Raw genomic sequence first — 18,591 nt, 5'->3', positions numbered from 1 at the left:
TCTTTATTTTAAATATGATTGCACTCTTGACCTAGTAACTGTTTCTCAAAGTGTGGTCCCGAGGCCAGTGATATTGAAATCACACAGGGAGCTTATCAAAAATTAAGATTCCTGGGGCCCACCCCAGATCTCCTGAATGAGAATCACAGAAGGTAGGGCCCAGGAATATGCACTTTAACAAGCACCTCATTGATTCCTACACTTACTAAACTTTGAAAACTGATGACCTAGATCTTGAGACTTTTTCCTTACTAGCATCTTACTTGCCTGTTGTCAAGGTGAAAATGCTGCGTGTGTGTGTGTGTGTGTGTGTGTGTGTGTGTGTGTGTGTGTAGTTAAAACATTAAAGATACCATATAGCATTATATGTTCCAAGGTGAAATTATTGTTGATTTGAAAGGTGCTTATGTTCCAAGGTGAAATTATTGTTGATTTGAAAGGTGCTTATGTTCCAAGGTGAAATCATTGTTGATTTGAAAGGTGCTTCTTCCTCTTTGTTTTATTCATGCAACAAGATTTATAGTTAAAAAGAAGGCTCAATTCTACTGTGAATTTCTTTTTTCTGATAGTTCTTTTATTTTTATTGCTGCAGTTACTGGAAGGATACAGGATAGTGAATCTTTAAAAGTATTCATATAACAAATATCATATAACACAATATTCATAATTCTGTTCTTTCTACATATAAACATGATTAAATACCATGAAAATAATTACTTAGGGTTTCCTAAGTTTCTCTGGTCATGAATAAACTGTCTTTTATGTAGAGAAGATTCTACAACTGGGCCACGATTTATGGCACAGTCTGTAGTACTCATATGTATGTCCTTATTACCTGTTATTATAAATAAAAAACTTATTTGATAGATAACCTCAGGTGCATGTTACTTGCAAATGATGACAGTTCCTTTCTCTTGTAGGAATACCTACCTATGTGCTGCTGAATACTTCTGGAATTTCCATCCCAGCTAGAGTAGATCGTCTTGAACTTCTGAGTATCTCAGGCAGCTCTCTTAAGACAATTCCTATTAAATATTATCCAGATAGAAAACCTTATGGCATATGGAATATTTCTGACTTTACACCACCAAATGAAGCTTTCTTTCTCAAAGTAACAGGCTATGATAAGGATGATTATCTCTTCCAGAGAGTATCAAGTGTTTCCTTCTCTAGTATCGTCCCAGGTAAGGTATCACTTTATTCAACACTGGAGTATTGATAGTTTAAGGGGCTGATATGGTCCTATGAGTAAAGAATGGACTCTAGAGAATTCCCTGGCAGTCCAGTGGTTAGGATTCTGGGCTTTCACTGCCAGGGGCCCCTGGTTCGATCCCTGGTCAAGGAACTAAGATCCCTCAAGCTGCACAGTGTGGCCAAAAAAAAGAAAAATAAGAAGAATGGACTCTAAAGTCAAAAATAATATCCTCACATTATTACTGGGTCACCATGTAGAAGAGCATTTACACTTAGTAACACAAGTTTTCCTAACCATAAAATAGCACATTCAAAGTTTCATGTTAAGTCTCACTGATCGTAGATCTGAGAATTTTGATTACTTCAGTCAGTGTGAGAATTTGAACTGGGAAGTTCTCATGCTCTTACTCCCCCTGCATATGTGTTTAATATTTGATTAGCTATCTGATTTGGCTAAATGTTTATATACAATTGTCAGAAACCTTTCTACTTTGAACAGTAGTTCCCTGCAAATAACTGGCGATGATTTTGCCTTTTTTGGTTAGTTAATAAGTAAGCTAGTTACTTATATATTTGCTATTATTTCTCAAGGCTGATGACTGGATTCTGACCAAAACTTTAGAGCTGTATGTAACTTGAACCATGGACTGACAAGGATACAGAAGGATTGTTTCTAATATTGTACTTTTGGGTGGAGGGATAACAGTTTATCATTTATACATAAGGTTATGATTTGGGAAATTCAGGAACCACTCTGTAGCTATTGGTTAATAGCTGTAGAAAAGAAATAATAGAACCAACCTCAGTATTTCCTTATATGCAGTATTCAAAGGTAGTTGTGTTAGCCCCTGAATTGAATGCTTAAAAAAGCTATTGGATTCTTAAAAATCAATTTTTTCGTTCCTTTTTGGAAGCAGTTACCCTATGAATTCAATTCTAGGATATGTGTGTTGTTTTCATAGTTTTACATTTTTGAAATTGAACTATGTTCTACAATTGATGATGTATTGTAACTTATCTGGTAGCTTTGTTTTCTATCTTGGTGGTACAAAAAGTGTTATGTCTTAAGGTCAGTGGAGTCTTAGATTCAATGAGTACCTTAGTAAAGGGTCCATGGAGATAATCCAGAAATTAATAACCTTTGAATAAAGAAAGATAAAGTGATTTTTCATGATTTAGATTAACTGGAATGCAGAGAATTTACTGGAATAATTTAAGTATGAAGCTTTTGAATGGATTAACAGGAAGTACCAAATATTATTGTGACCTTCTTGCCCATGTTCTTTTTTTCCCAGATGCTCCCAAAGTTACAATGCCTGAGAAAACCCCGGGATACTACCTGCAGCCGGGCCAAATTCACTGCTCTGTTGAGAGTCTTTTGCCCTTTACCTTGAGCTTTGCCAGAAATGGAGTTACACTTGGAGTAGACCAGTACTTAAAGTGTGTAAATGTTTCCATTAGTAATAATTTATAGCACTAAATATCTAAATACAAATAGATACTTATTTTAATGTACTTTTTTCATTAGACATTCTTATTTATTTGCTTCATAGTCTTGGAATGTAGCAGTGAGCAAAATAGACACAATTCTGAACCTTTGTGGAGCTTATATTGTAAAGGAGGAAGACAAACAGATGATAAATATAATATGATAATATAATAAATGCTAGAATACATTTAAGAGTTGATTCAGGTTTTATAGAATCTGAATTTTACACAGTTTAAGGGTCCCTGGATAGGACAAAGAATACAAAATTACGAATACAAAGTTAGGTCCTGAATTTTGCAAGAGTCCTTGCAAATGAAACTTAAGCTTTAGTGGCTTGAGTATAAACATGTCTCTGAATCTGATTTAAAGTGTTATGGCAGAAAGTAGAGCAGGTTAATTAGGGCAAGTACTACTGGTTGGTGGAGTACATGTGGTTTTGGCCAAGTTGCAATTTTAAAATTCAGAGTAGGGGCATTTGAGCAAGGACTTGAACATGGTGAGATATCCAGGTCACACAGATATCCAGGGAAGAGCATTCACACACCAGGAACAGGCAATGCAAATGCACTAAGGCCAGAGTCCACCAGGCACGTGGGAAAGAAAGACGGGAAGGAAGCCAGTGTAGCTGTAGCCCAGGGAGCCAGGAGGAGAAGAGTAGAAATGAGGTGTGTGCCGGGGGTGTGGGCCAGATGGAGCAGAAGCGTGTGTGGTCACTACCGCAGCCAACAGTGAAGGGAAGTGGGCTAGAGGGCACCAACTTCCGTTGTGAAGATGGGTGAATTTTCTAGACAAGTTTAAGGAATCTAATGATAAAAATTAAGTAGGCCTTGAAAACTAGAGGATGATTTCTGGCAAACTTTTTTTTTAAACTTACTATGAAACTACATTTGGGGGAAAAACTCTAAGAATCATTTTACAAAGCTTTTACACTGGTAATTCAATATTCACGTAAATAATTTGTGTAACATGTTAAATATTTGACAGTCTTAGCTTATACAATCTCCTTATGGGGTCATTTTAAGCAGAAACTATGGCAAGAATGTTCATTATAACTTGAGAAAATTTTCCATTGTTTAAACATTGGACTCTATTATTTCCTGCTATTTGCTTAACATACATCTTGATGATTTCCTTAGCTGCATATTTAATAACCAGCAACATAACTGACCAAGATATCAAATGATGAAGTTACAAAACTGAATGATGAAATCAAACAATTCTGCTTCGTGTTTAAATAGTAACAATTTTCAAAGACACTTGAGATTCTTTATAAGCATTAATTTATTAATTCCACACAGTTCCTCTGAGGTAAACCACAAGGATTCTTTCTTTCATTTTTCCAGCCCTGTGGCCCAGAGATGTGACATGCCTTGCTGACATTTGTTAAGTTCTTTGGATGTAAGAGGCTAAAGACATAATTGGGCATGGGTGATGATGGATTGATTCTCTAATCCCAATTCACTTGCACATCTCTGCCCTAGATTTCCTAATAACTCCAGCTGCATGACTGGATCTTTGTTATGTGAGTCACTATGGTCTCTAGGGGATGTAGGAGAGAATTAGTTTCCATCAGTAACAAGACACATTTCTATCTGACATGTTCCTTCCCCTGTTCCAAGAGTCATCCCTTCAAAACTTTTTATCGTGGCCATATAATCTTAATGCTAACTGATAAGGGTACATGAAAAAGAGAATTGTTTTCATGTAATATTTCATAAATAAGAGAGGAACAAGTATAACTGTAAAGAATATTCTGTAAGCACTCCATATAGTAGTTTTGTGCCTTTGAATAAATTACTTGTCCTTCTTCCTCAACTTTCTAGTTTTTAAATAAAGGGCCTTAAGACTAGAAGAATTGTCATTTTCTGTTCTAAAATTTCTGCATGTCTCAGTTTTTGATGAATCCTAAAATATGCTTGGCTCTGAAGTAGGCACTGCAGAAGACATGAAAGACGTGTGTATTTCAGACTCCTACCTTCCTGGAACTTAACCAGTACCTCCTAGACAATGGCATTTGTAAATTTGGGCTTAGCCTACTGCTCTTAAGCATTCATGATACATCTTAGGTGATCAATGCAGCATAGAATAAGCATACTCCGTTTTCTTCTGAACGTGACAGTAAGGACCACTGACACCTAATGCAGATGCAGGTGAAAGGAAACAGTATTAAGTGAATATTCTCAGTTACTAAAATATATGGAAGGATCACCTTGCTTATTTTCTCGCTTTCCTAATGACAGGAACCTGTGTCTTGACTTTCTCTTACAAACTCTAGGTTAGTGGTAAATGTACATTAAGAGTTCAGTGAATTCTTCATAGTGGTTTGGTGATGGGTGTGGCTCATTCGGATGGGGAGAGATCTGGAGTTATTACTGTGAGGTATCACATCTTGTACCACTTTCAGCTTCAGTGGAAGGTGTCTTGACTACAGTGGGCTTTTCATCTCATCTGTATCTTGAATGTTTAGAAAGTTTATAAATAGCTATGGTTGATTATAAGAAAAAATTATGAAAATATTTATGACATTGCAATCATATTTTAAAACAATATAATGCTTGTTTTATAGATTATTTTAATGTTTTAAATAAGGATTAAATAGCTATTACTAAGACATTTCCAAAAAATGAGAAACAATTTGAAGAGTGTTAGAGGACAAAGTATAGATATTTATTAACTGAATGAATATGTAATATAGCAAAGGGATTTATTTTACCTAAATGACAACTTTGACTGTAAAACTGATAATCTTTTTCTTTACTCATTATATACATAGATTGAACCAGTTATGGTATATAGCCTTATGTAGAGCTTATATATAAGAAAGTTAAAGAGGTTTTATCTTTTGGGAACCAAAATGTTTGTTTTCTACCTTCGCACTTGTAAATTACTAGTTGAGTTGCTTTGGCTAGAACCTCACTGAACATGACCAAAACCTGGAAATGAGAGGGGGAGGAGAGAGGATTTAAAGAGTGTTTCTGTGCCAACTTTGTATCTTATGTTTTGACGTAGCCAGAGAAGGTCTCCTAAAGAAATTTCCAGTGACCGTAACTGGACACAGGCACAGGCTATAGTTCTCAACAGCAAAGTTACAGGCCTGTTCAAAAAAGAAAAAAAAGAAAGGCATATGACTGTGAAAATGTGGGAAAAAAAAAAAGTGGTAAAATGATCATTAGTTTGAATTAAATGAGTTTTGAGGGAAGATTAAAGATGTCTCCCTGATATTTTCTCAGTAAAAAAAAGTCCCACTCTTCTATCCTCTGCCTCTTTAAAGTTTTTCTCACATTTGGAAGTCAATTCTTTTGTTAGAGCCTACGAAGATCAATAGAAAACAAAACAAAACAAAACTTACTGTCTTTATGTTTTTTGCTCAGAGTACAAAGCTTAACTTTCTAATTAAAATACAAAAGGTGTATAATTTTAAGCTGTGAAGAACTCTGCATAATTTTATCAATAAAATTATGATAATTATGATAATAAAAGAACTCTGTATAATTTTAAGCTAAAATAACTTTTTTTAAGCTGTTTTTTTGTTGTTTTGTTTTGTTTTTGTGGTACGCAGGCCTCTCACCGCTGTGGCCTCTCCCGCTGCGGAGCACAGGCTCCGGACGTGCAGGCCCAGCGGCCAATGGCTCACGGGCCCAGCCGCTCCGCGGCATGTGGGATCTTCCCGGACCGGGGCACAAACCCGCGTCCCCTGCATCGGCAGGCGGACTCCCAACCACTGCGCCACCAGGGAAGCCCTAAGCTGTTCTCTTGAATGCATAAAACAAATACTGGAATCACTGTTTTCAATTAGGTCTTGTTTTTGTAGTAACTAAACATGCTTCTATTTTCTTACCCCAGAGAATCGGCCAGTGTGACCTGGGATATTGAACAGGTCACTTTGTCTGATGAAGGCTCCTATGAGTGCATTGCCATCAGCAGTGCAGGGACTGGACGGGCAGAGACGTTCTTTGACGTGTCAGGTAATTATCCCTAATTGCTTTGCAGTTGCCTAAGTATTAATGTAGCTATGGAAATGGGATGTTTGTTAATCCAGGCTTCACTGCATATTAACTGTGTGACCTGCCTTGGGCCAATTACCTAAGAACTCAGTGCCTTGGATCCCCTAACTATAAAATGATGACAATAAGAGTAACAGTCTCTATCTCATGGAGAAACTGAGGATTAAATGAGACAGTGTATGTCAGGCACTTAGAAGAGAGTCTGGCACATAGAAACACCTAATAGACATTAGGTGTTTTTATTATTGTTGTTGTTATTATCATTATTATTATTATGGGGGCTCAATAAATATTTTTTGATCTCCATATAGTATTTTCCATTGAAAAAATAAAATATCAAAAAAGGGAGAGATCCATTCTGATTATAGCAACGTTCAACTTTCCCTTTCCCTCTCCCATATTTATAATGAGCAGAGTGCTTTTGTGAATGGATTCTGACATCTAAGTTGAAGACAGTAAGGAAAGTATCACATTCAAAAAACATAGGACCTCAGTGGCTACAATATTGGTATTAAGAAGGGCAGAAGTCATGCTAATTAAGTTACATTTAAATAGTGTGTTTCCTATGAATAAATGGGCAAGGCTCAGATTACTTTACAAGGTAGAATATATTTTAGTGAAAAAAATACATTTTTTCCTCTAATCTCCCAGATTAGAAACCCAAAAGACTACCATTATCAATTAGAAACCAAACAGACTACCATATATTATCACTGATCAGGACTTAAGCCACTTACTCAGCATATATCTAGAATTTATTGGAAACTTTGTTTTGACTCAGTTATTTTCTACCTGCCTCCTAGCCTAGGGTTGCTGTGTGTTTAATAGTAAGCCTGTTCTGACTTAAATGTGCCTGTTGAGTTTATAACAATGTCTGAATTGTCAATTTAGTATTGATGTGCATTTTCTTTGGAAAATTTAAGACAAAAGTAGCCTTATAACTGTAGGGCTGTTTAGAAGCCTAGGATTTATGTTTGTTATCATTAAGTCCAAGCTGAACTTTAAAACAGAGGCGTGCAAGCCTGTTCTTCTTGCAGTAAATTATTCATTTTCTCTTATTCTTAGAAAAATAAAGTTCGTCTTCTGAAACAATTTAGCAAGTTGACATGCATCATAGACTATTCATTTTTTTCATCTCCAGTAATTATGAAAAGCATTGGAATCGTTGTCAACATTCCTCAGCTTCTGGGGAAACAAACACTTGAGCACTTGAGGGTTTTTTTCCCAGCAATATTAATTAAGGGAAGGACAATAGGGAAAGAGGTTTGAGTGAGTTGATTCAGACATCTTGCATAAATAACTGGAAAGTACCAGAAAGAACTCCTGAACTGACTGCTAAGAATTTGGCCCTGTGGTGTCAGTAGCTTCCAAATATACACTCTACACATGCCCTTCTAGTATTAATCTGTGCCAGCCGAGCCATGGTGTTGCTAGGAAGTTTTACTGTACCAAAGCCACTTTTCAGGAATTGTGTCCCACTGGTTAATTATGAAAGAAGGGCAGAAGCATGGATTGCATGGCAATGACTGTAACAGCAGAAGTAGCAAGCAAGTGCCCCTTTGGACTTGAAAGCGTGGACATTTCTTTCTGGGCTAACATTTGTTTAATCTTTCAGCCTCAAACCTCCACCCAGGTCCTGGCTCAGCCACCCTACTGTCACTACTAACCAGCACACCAGAATCAGATTTGAATTCACAGGATAATTAGATCTCATACTTTGGACAGGAGTGTTGGGAAAGCACGGCATGATGGAATGGTGATGTTTTTGTATCACTGTGGATGAACATTTATGAAGTCAAATAGCACCCAAGAACTGTTTCAAGAAAAGTTAAAGTTCTAGCAATATGTTACTTCGTTTTTTTTCAGCATTTCCTTCTAGACAACATTTTTAAGGATTTTTGGTTCATTGGAGATATTGGTTATTGATATATTGGTTTTAAATGCAAAATGGGTATAAAAAGAATTATACCTCTTTTATTGCATATAAACATATAGAAAACAATGAACAGAACTGCAGAAGCAGGAAAAAATTCTTTACAAATGATAGTTTGTACTTTACTTTATATTAATTTTCTCTACTGAATTTATTTTTTTAGCATAATGTCCCCCACCTGCAATGCACACATACATACAATACCAACATTTTGGCTTTAAGTAAAATTGAAAAGAGAAAACTTGTCAAGGGCATGTCAGTGACAGGCAATCTTAAATTTTAATTTCAGGATATTCTTTTAGAACAGGGTAAGACTTGGAAATAATATTATACCACCTCATCATTTTATAGCTAAAGAAACTGAAGCCCAGAGCAGGCAGGTGCCCCATTTCTGGTCAGATGGATAGGTAGTGAGAAGTAGATTCTTAGCCTCCTGACTCTCAGTCCAGTGATCTTTACCTAATGTCACAAGGCCTATGCTTATCATTCTTTCTCAGTTTTGAGGTTTCATCTCTGGTCCCCTAATCCTAGCCTCAGCCATTCTTTCACTTAAGAATGACTGCCCCTCATCCTCCCGGGACCAGGCTGTTTCCGGTAATTTATTATCTTGGCCTCTTTTGCAAACTGCTGTAATTCTCCATCATCTCCTCCATCACCACCAAATTTATTGATGTATGCCTAAATATTTCAGTGCATATACTATTATCTGTAGGTATTTATGCAGTGATGGTATTGTATGTCATATTTAAAATCTCCTCTCCTCCTGGATATTAGGCAGAAAGTTGGCATTTTACGTATTTGAATTTATATTTGAAGAGGAAATAGACTCTGAGGCAGATTTTGCACGCAAGAGGGTTATTGCTGAGTTTCCTAGGAAAGAACACCTGTAAGGGAGTGGAAGAAGTTAAACTGTGATATAATCACAACAGGGGCCTCAGCTGATCCTACAGGGAGTTCTGGAGCTGGGGTGACCCTGAATTGAGGCAAGAGAGCTGCATCTTTTTCCTTCATTAAGTGGTCCCTGGAAGTGGGCTGCACTGGAAAGGGGGTCTAACCCGAGCATGTTAGCTCCCTTGGCCATGAGCTCAGTAGCCAAAAAGCAGAGCAGCTAGGGAAATGAGTGCCTAGGTCCTTGAGAAGGGTCCAGCCTCCCCTGTATGCCCATAATATGGGATTTTACATTTTCTAAAATTCCCTAGTCTAGTTGAAGAAGTTTGTTTAAAAAGAACAAAAAAAGAAACCCACACAAAATGTTTCGTGGTCTTCAAAAAGATTTTGATACAGTGTCAACACGTGTTCACAAATACTCGCCTCCGGGTCTTTGATGGTCCATACCATCTTGTATGTTAGCATCACAGAGCCTTAGTGCTAGAAGGGGTCTTTCAGATTACCTAATTTAATCATCTCATTTTTCAAATAGGGAAACAAACATTGTGAATAAATTGGCTTATCTAAGGTCATACAGCTAGTTAGGGATAAAGCTAGGCAGCCTATGTTTGCCAGACTCAGCAAATAAAAACATAAGATGCCCAGTTAAATGTGTCTCTAATATTTCATGAGTCATACTTATACTAAAATGTTATTTGATATTTATCTAAAATTCAAATTTAGCAAACCATCCTGTATTTTATCTGTCAAGCCTAACCAGACTTCCGTCAGGCCTTCCTAACTTTCTCCTGTACTCTTTCCAATTGATTCATTAGCTATTTTCATAAGAGATTTTTAAAACTTAGCAGAATTGTAAAAATTAAGGGTTTTTAAAATGATTTAGAATAACATATACTCCTCTAAAAATGTTTGGAAAACAAAGATAAATATAAAGGAAAATATGAAACATATACACACTTCTCTCTCAGAGATGACCACTATGGTTTTGGCGTATTACTTCTAGGTTTTATTATAGGCTTATGTTATTCATCTGCACGTATATATAGTTTTGAATAAAGAAGTATAAAGTTGGATCTTGAATATCTGATACTCTTTCACATTTAAACTGAAACAGACACATGGGTTTCCAGCTAGTTTTTATTGCTATATTATTGCTCAATAATGGCTTGCTATGGCAGGTTATTTTAAAGCATTTGGGCAGAGTGAGCTTTACAGGGGCATTTGGATTTACAGTATTCTCAAACCTAACTAGAGCAATATGTGATTTTCTCTAGAAATGTAGTTAAATATTTAATTAGTAAGTGCCTTTTGACCACATCTGAAATGCGCATGCATTACTCAGTGCCTTTTGTGTACATGGTCCTATGTGTATAATTTTTTTAAAAGTCTATGCCTTACTGTTAACTTGCCTTTCTTAAATCACACATTCCTCATCTTCACTGGGAGAAATTCATCTTACTCTAATGTACTGTGTCTTAATGAGTTTATAATCCCCTTAAAGCTGATACCATTGTATCTTTTCCATATCTACCATACTTCATGCGCTATTTTCTTTAAAACACTAAGTAAATGGTTTTAAATTTTAAAAATCCATAAATGCTACTTTCTTCAAAATTCAAATCAAAATTTGACTCATTCTGCAATCCTGAATCAGTCTAGTCATATCATTTTGCCATGCCTCTTTGATCCTCGTATCTATAATTTACAGATTTGGACTTGAGTGTACTTTGGTATGTAAACATGCACTCCTACTGAAAGCATTTTTCAACTAGATGATAATTTTCTTGGGGTGACAGACATACGTATTAATGAATACGTTCCGCTGTACTGCATCTTTCCTACTAGATATTCAACACATGCTCATTAAATTTTTAAACCACCTCTATGAGTGAGCAAAATGACTTCTGGGTCTTTCCATTTGAATCTTTTCATTTCACACAGAGCCCCCGCCAGTCATCCAAGTGCCTAATAATGTTACAGTCGCTCCTGGAGAAAGAACACTTTTGACCTGTCTTGTCATCAGTGCAGTGGATTACAATCTAACCTGGCGGAGGAATGACAGAGATGTCAGGCTGGCAGATCCAGCAGGAATGAGGATCTTGGCCAACCTTTCCCTGGAGCTGAGGAGTGTGAAATTCAGCGATGCCGGAGAATATCACTGTGTGGTTTCCAGTGAAGGAGGATTATCGGCTGCATCGGTTTTCCTCACAGTGCAAGGTACTGTGTGCTTATGGTAACTTCTGAATTGTGGCGTCTTTCTGTCTTCCTTCTTTGATCTCTATTCCCTTGTCTGTCTGAGGGTATCTACGCAAACAGTTACAGTTTTGAAAGATAGAATGCTTGTGGACCTTGAGGGTCTGAAGCTGACTAAACTGGAAACTAAAACATCACTAACAAATAGGTGACTTTAAAACAAACACAGCTAATCCTAGTAGTTGAAGACCTTTATTTTAAGCAAATAGAAATAGAAGTTGTCTCTGGATGATTTAATGGTTTTAAATTCTCTCATTTATCCTCTGAACTTTAAAAAAAAACTAATTGTTAATAATTGCTAAAAAACTTTTTTTCCCAATGTGAGTGCATTATTTGCATATTTAATTTACTTTTATGGTTTAATTAAGTTTTAAGATGTTTCTCATGTAGGTGAAATTTCATTGAAACTAGCAGAGCCGTTTTTACCTTATTTATGTTAGACACACACACACACACACACACACACACACACACACACACACACACACACACACACACACACACACACACACACACACACACACACACACACACACACACACACACACACACACACACACACACACACACACACACACACACACACACACAACTTACTGAAGGTAAGCTAATGGTAAGCCAAACTTGAATTGTCTATATAGACTAAATGATAGTTTCAGATAGCTGAAAACAAGTGCATTAACAATGTGGTCTACTCGCTACCATCAAATGAAGATCAGAAACTATTCCTAAGTATCTCTTTCAGTAGAATCATAATTGGCTTCTGAATGTCTCTAGAGTCTTAATGTAATGAGCAACTTACTCTTGGCAGTTCTACACAGTTTAGCTGAAAGATTCGGTTGCTGCCTTAGCAGAATATTTCATTTCAAATCCTTGATGTGGGAAACTGATTGCTTTGGAATCGGGTCTGGCTCCTTGGTTGTGCTACTCGCAACAACTTTATAACATGCCTCAAGTAACACTGTCAGATGGTTTTTTAACATGGTGATCTAAGAGAGTGACCACTGAGTTTTGGAGGCTAGCTCTTGGAATGTTATTAATGGCAAAAAAGTGAAACTGCCATGAGACTTAATAAAATGGTTGACATCTGATTCTGGTTTTCTCGCTGGTAGTGGAGATATATTCCGCAATCCGACTGTATGGCTGTGTGTCTTTTGTTAGCTGATCTGCTGAAACCTCTGGGGGAACATTACTTTTGTAAATGATTCATGCATTTCTACGTGGTAAACTACCTACATCATTTGAGTCAATACAAGTAGTAACTTGAGTTACTAGAGTTTTGGAAGTATTTTTACCAAACTGATTGTTTCAGATAGGATAAATGCTCATGGATTTCTGAAATGTGACCTTGGTTCTTTCCCTGGAGTCCCTTAGAATGGGATTGTAAAATAAAATCAGAGCCTTCCTTGTTTCCCCAGATTAACTTTTAATCCTTTAGTATTGTTTAGTCAATTTGAGTAGTGATTCTCAGACTTTCATGAATAAAGAATTATCCAAGGAACTTTTGAAAAAGCAGAAATTCTAACCCCACACCCAGAGATTCTGATTTCACAGGCCTGGTATAGGGCCTGGGGATCTGCATTTATAACAGACCTCTCAGGTGGTTTCAGGGACAACATTTTCCAAAACAGCATTTGAATCTATTCCAAAGTATGAATCCTATGATGTAGAAATGCATACTTTTAAAGGAAACCCTAAACTCTCTTCTTTCTGGTAAAATAGACTCATTATTATCTAATGATTTAAGTTCTGAGGTAAGATGTTACATAATGTACAAAATGCAAATACAAAAAACACATGTCATTACATGATTACTGGCTAGCCTGTACAATCTCTAGTGGTGTAAATCTGTTTAGAGGCATTATTTTATGGCCTGTCTAGTTGGTCTTGAGTTTGAGGGAACAATTTTGATGAAAAATTTGTTTTAAAAGTCTAACAAAAATATGTTCTAGAATTGATGGCACTGTTTAATAAAAAATAAGAGATTCTAGTTAACTGTAGCTATCTGATTATCTTATGGTTATACATTATTGAAAAGCAGTGGGTATTTGATGAAATAAACTGCTGTACCTAGGATTATAATTCCTGCGAATATGGTTGCTAACTATTGACATTGAATCATAAATTGTATATGAATTTCATTTTTATGCAGTTAAATGTTTTAAAAAATAGTTCAAGAAAGCTTAAAAGAGACAATAGTTACTTGGATTGAATATGCACTTTAAGAATATTTTTCTTGCTTACAGGGGAATCAGTAGCTTAATTTATAAGCTCATTTATGTTATTCTGCCTCCACAGATCTGTTTGGAAACTGTTCCTATCTGGAATACTTCTTTAAAAAAAATTATTTATTTTATTTATTTATTTTTGGCTGCATCGGGGCTTCGTTGCTGTACGCGGGCTTTCTCTAGTTGCGGCGAGCGGGGGCTACTTGTTGTTGCAGTACACGGGCTTCTCCCTGCGGTGGCTTCTCTTGTTGTGGAGCATGGACTCTAGGCGTGAGGGCTTCAGTAGCTGTGGCACACAGGCTCAGTAGTTGTGGCTCACAGGCTCTAGAGCGCAGGCTCAGTAGTCCTGGCACATGGGCTTAGTTGTTCCGGGGCATGTGGGATCTTCCCGGACCAGGGCTCGAATCCGTGTCCCCTGCATTGGCAGGCAGATTCTTAACCACTGTGCCACCAGGGAAGTCCTGGAATACTTTTAAAAGTTAAGCATCCAGATTTTACAAATTTTGGTAGTAGTTAGCAAGGATTTTCTGGTTAAAAATAGTATGTCTAGCTACTGCAACCTCTTCTCAATAACAGTAGAATATCTGTAAAGATCTCAAAAAGACAAAACTGAACAATACTAAAAACCGGTTGCAATATACAGTGGCAAAAATTTGGGGAGGAATTTTATAGGTTATTTATAAAGATTCTTATTTGTATAAATAAGTATATAGTCTTCACTTATATTTTAAGTTCAATGGAATGAAAATTTCAATCAGTGGTCCATCTTTTCTTATGTTCACATGAAAGCAGGGAGGATGTATCTCTGTTCCTTCATTTCATAGTTTGCTTCAGAAAGAAAATGTTACTCTTTAGGGAGCCAGCATGCTATCTCCTTAAACCTATCAATAGCTATAACCATCTAGTTAGGAAAACAGTAGGACAAGAAGTGGACAGGCAACCTGGCACCATGTAAAAAATTGGAACCTGAGATATGTTTCTCACCAAGTGAAAATATTTGGAAGCAAGAGAAACATTGATGGGTATGTCAGAAGGGATTTTAGAGACAAATGGTAGCAGAGGGGAGCATCCCATCTCAGCCAGAAGGGCATCATGGGTGAGAATCAGGTAAGGAGCTATGCACATCAGATTCTTAGCCACAGAGCTGCAAAGAGGGTTCAACTAGAACAAAAGTAGATAGAGAATGAAGTTAGGTCCATTCAAACACTTTGTTGACTGACACTGAGTCTGGGGAGATGCCACATCATTTGAGGATTAATAAACAGAAGACTGTCAAAACAGATGCTGCAGAACAGGAAAAAATAAAGCATAGGACCTAAGAAAAAAATACTGGGGAATAAAACAAGGCGGGGAAAGACTTAGAAGAAATTGATGCTTTGAAAGTAGTAGTTTATTCTAAAGACTGGGAAAAAAAAATGTTTAGTGTCACCAGTCTTTCAGAAAGACCTATCCTCCTTTAAGTGGGAGTATATATTTATAAAGGAAGAACTGGCTAAGATGAAAGGACAACAGCAAGTGCGATGGAAGAAATAAAAAGGGATTTGATGTTAAAAATGCAATATTATAATTCAGTCTGAATCAGAAATACTGAAGAACAGAATTTGTACTACATATAATAAAATCAGGGATGTGCTGCATAAACTTGAGAAGTTCTTTCAGAATATTGAGGCAAAGGACTAAGACTCATAATATGATTTTTTAAGTGGAAATAAAAACAAAGAATGGAACTGTAAGGTTTATAGGTATATAACATATATAGGTACACAGCAAAGACAACTGAAACTAAAGAAATAGTCAAAGATATAATTGAAGAAAAGTGCACTAGGGAGGGAAAAAAAATTGTCCTGAGTGAGCAAATCAAGCAAGGTCAGTGAAGGGAGAACTTGATCTAGACACATCCTGGCTGAAATTTCAAATTACTATTATGAGGGGCAAAACTCCACAGTATACAGACTAAACCAATACATTGTAAACAGAGTGATAAAATCAGACTGGTGTCAAACTTCTCAGATATGCTCAAGCCTGGAAAGTAATTAAAGTGGATATCTGTCATATTTTGGCTCTTAGGGTCTGAACATGTTCTGTAATTTGAAGAGGAATTATTTACTATCTTGGAAAACAAACTTACGGTTACTGGCGGGAAGGGGGGGGGGTGATAAATTGGGAGATTGGGTTTGACATATACACACTACTAAATATAAAATAGATAACTAATAAAGACCTACTGTACAGCACAGGGAACTCTACTCAATACTCTGTAATGACCTATATGGGAAAAGAATCTAAAAAAGAGTGGCTATATGTATCTGTGTAACTGATTCACTTTGCTGTACAGCAGAAAGTAACACAACATTGTAAATCAACTATACTTCAATAAAAAAAAAAAAAGAAGGTGGAAAGCAAATGAGATCAGATAATTACCTTTCCCTAAACCCTTGCAGGTCACATTACCTAGAGTCAGCCACTCAGATGTTCCTGTGGGATTTTAGTTCTTACTAAGACCATGGACATTTAAAAGACTTCAATTTTGGCAGCATCATGGAATTTTGAGTCCAGCAGCAGCAGAAGCCAATGTCCCAGTGGCCTTTTTCCATCACTCTAATTTCCCTCAGTGACTAATAGGCTCATTATCAATTTATCAGAAGAGCCTTGAAAAGAAATGCTGATCGCAGAAACTGTGGCTGTTCAGTCAGTCTCACTAATGAGCATGGGAGAATGTGAATGGGTTGATACACTTATTTCATTATGAGAATTCCTTACTGTGGAGATCAAGGTATAACTAGACACAGGAAACTTTTCAGAAAACTCTGCTTACCTCAAGCAGGGTTTACCACAAGACTCAGAAGTACAGCTATGCAAACAAAATAACAATCAAATAAAAACCACACACAGTTCTGCTAGGAGGAAAAAAAAACTAGATTGATATATACAAAAATGTGATTGTTGGTGGCAATGGACCTATAAGTGACTTTTTACTTATGCTTTTCTGTACTTGTAAAAAGTATTCAATAGAAATGAATTATCTTAAACCTTTGTGTAAATAGGACTTTGAAAGTTTTGAAAATGCTGACATTAATTTTATTGGGGAGATCAAATTATGTGTGGGTATATGTTTTCTTTCTTTGCTAAATATTCTATAAATTTGCTTTATCGCTTTTATATTTAAAATAATTAAGATATAATTAAAGTAAATAGGAGATAATTAAAAAATAAGGAATAATTAAGAAAAACTAAGAAATAATGCCTCTCAAAAAGTGTCAAGTGAGAAATTTTGACACTACAAAAAATCATATTTGAAAGCTTAAAGGTCTGGAATTTTATAGGATTATATCACAGAGTAATCTGTTTTAAAATCATTTCTGAGCCCAAGTGAGGTAAGAGAAAAAGGAGAAATGCAGAATATTAATTGATAATTACATTAGATTTTCTTATAACTAATAGTCCAGTAAGAGAATCATGAAAATCCCCTTAACTTTCCCCTTTGCAAGATTTTCACAGGAATAAATTTTGACTTACAGAAGTCTGTATCTATGTTTGAATAATAAAAATTGAATTTAATTAGCTCATCTATTTTCCTAGACATTTTAATACATTGAAGTCTTGGTAGTTAAGCTTTTTATTTTTGGAGGTTGACCTGAGACATGTATATGTCTGTTTCAGATACTAGTGCCATCTTTGTGGATTTCATTTAGATGAGATGAAATCGTATACTTAAAACTCCTAAATTGTTACTTGTTGTCAAAAGTTAATTTTATTCACTGCTTTGGTTCTTTGCTGTCTCAGTGTGAATCAGCACAAATGAATAAGATGCTCTGTTAAAATACTGGGTTTTGTTGTCTGTGGAATCCTAGGGATCTAATAAGGAGTGAGTTGGAGGCTTTTAGATTTGAAGGAAAATATTCTAGTGAAATTTTACATCAAGTATATCCTGCAGTGATATCCACGAAATGTGTAGTTTTCCTACAGAAATGATTGCTTTCCTACTTCTTTCCAGGCTGACTGTAAACTTTATGAAGAGAAGAGTTTAATATTCACTTACTTTATCTGACGAATGTACTCTGCTGACTCCATGGTTAGGGGCAAGCTTCTGTTATAATACGATTCAATTCCATGCAGTAAAATGTATAAATAAATATTATGCATTTCATTCTTTTGTCTTTCATGCAAGGCATCTATGTGGTATATAGATCTTAGACCACTTTATTTGTAGATAGAAAGAATCATATTTCTCTAAATCTTGGAAGACAGAAACATTATTAAAATGTCTTTAAATAGAAGTTACAAGGAAGGGTAAAGAATTAGAGTTATTTACATTGTAAAAAGAAAAAAAGGGATGAGATGGCCTAATAAATACTTCAAGTATATGAGAAATTGTTATAAAGAAACTTTACACTAAGGACATTTTAATTTCCAGCAAAAATGGACCATTAGAAAATGTGTATTAAGCCAAGCCTGATGGATTTAAGTGAGCTAGAAAGATGTCCAGATGTTGGAGAGGTTAAATGATGGACTGTGATAACTTTCACAGTTCAGGGACTGCTGGGAAGAGATAGAACAGACGAGGAATCAGCAAGCACTTCAATCCACTAAGTTATCCAAATC

The 18,591-nt window shown here is 36.1% G+C and overlaps 1 protein-coding gene across 1 annotated transcript in view; it reads left to right on the top strand.

Annotated features, from left to right (window-relative positions):
• The window catches only part of HMCN1 (hemicentin 1), a 526,172-nt gene that overhangs the window by 192,066 nt on the left and 315,515 nt on the right, over positions 1 to 18,591 (top strand). The window contains exons 8-11 of the mRNA XM_060131555.1: positions 921 to 1,184; positions 2,490 to 2,634; positions 6,527 to 6,648; positions 11,450 to 11,725. Coding sequence (XP_059987538.1) covers positions 921 to 1,184; positions 2,490 to 2,634; positions 6,527 to 6,648; positions 11,450 to 11,725 — 807 coding nt within the window. The remainder of the gene's footprint in view (positions 1 to 920; positions 1,185 to 2,489; positions 2,635 to 6,526; positions 6,649 to 11,449; positions 11,726 to 18,591) is intronic.

The sequence above is a fragment of the Lagenorhynchus albirostris genome, chromosome 2, assembly GCF_949774975.1.
Source record: "Lagenorhynchus albirostris chromosome 2, mLagAlb1.1, whole genome shotgun sequence".
Lineage (NCBI taxonomy): Eukaryota > Metazoa > Chordata > Mammalia > Artiodactyla > Delphinidae > Lagenorhynchus > Lagenorhynchus albirostris.
The sequence above is the reverse complement of the archived record's forward strand: the minus strand, read 5'-3'. Positions and strand labels throughout refer to the sequence as shown.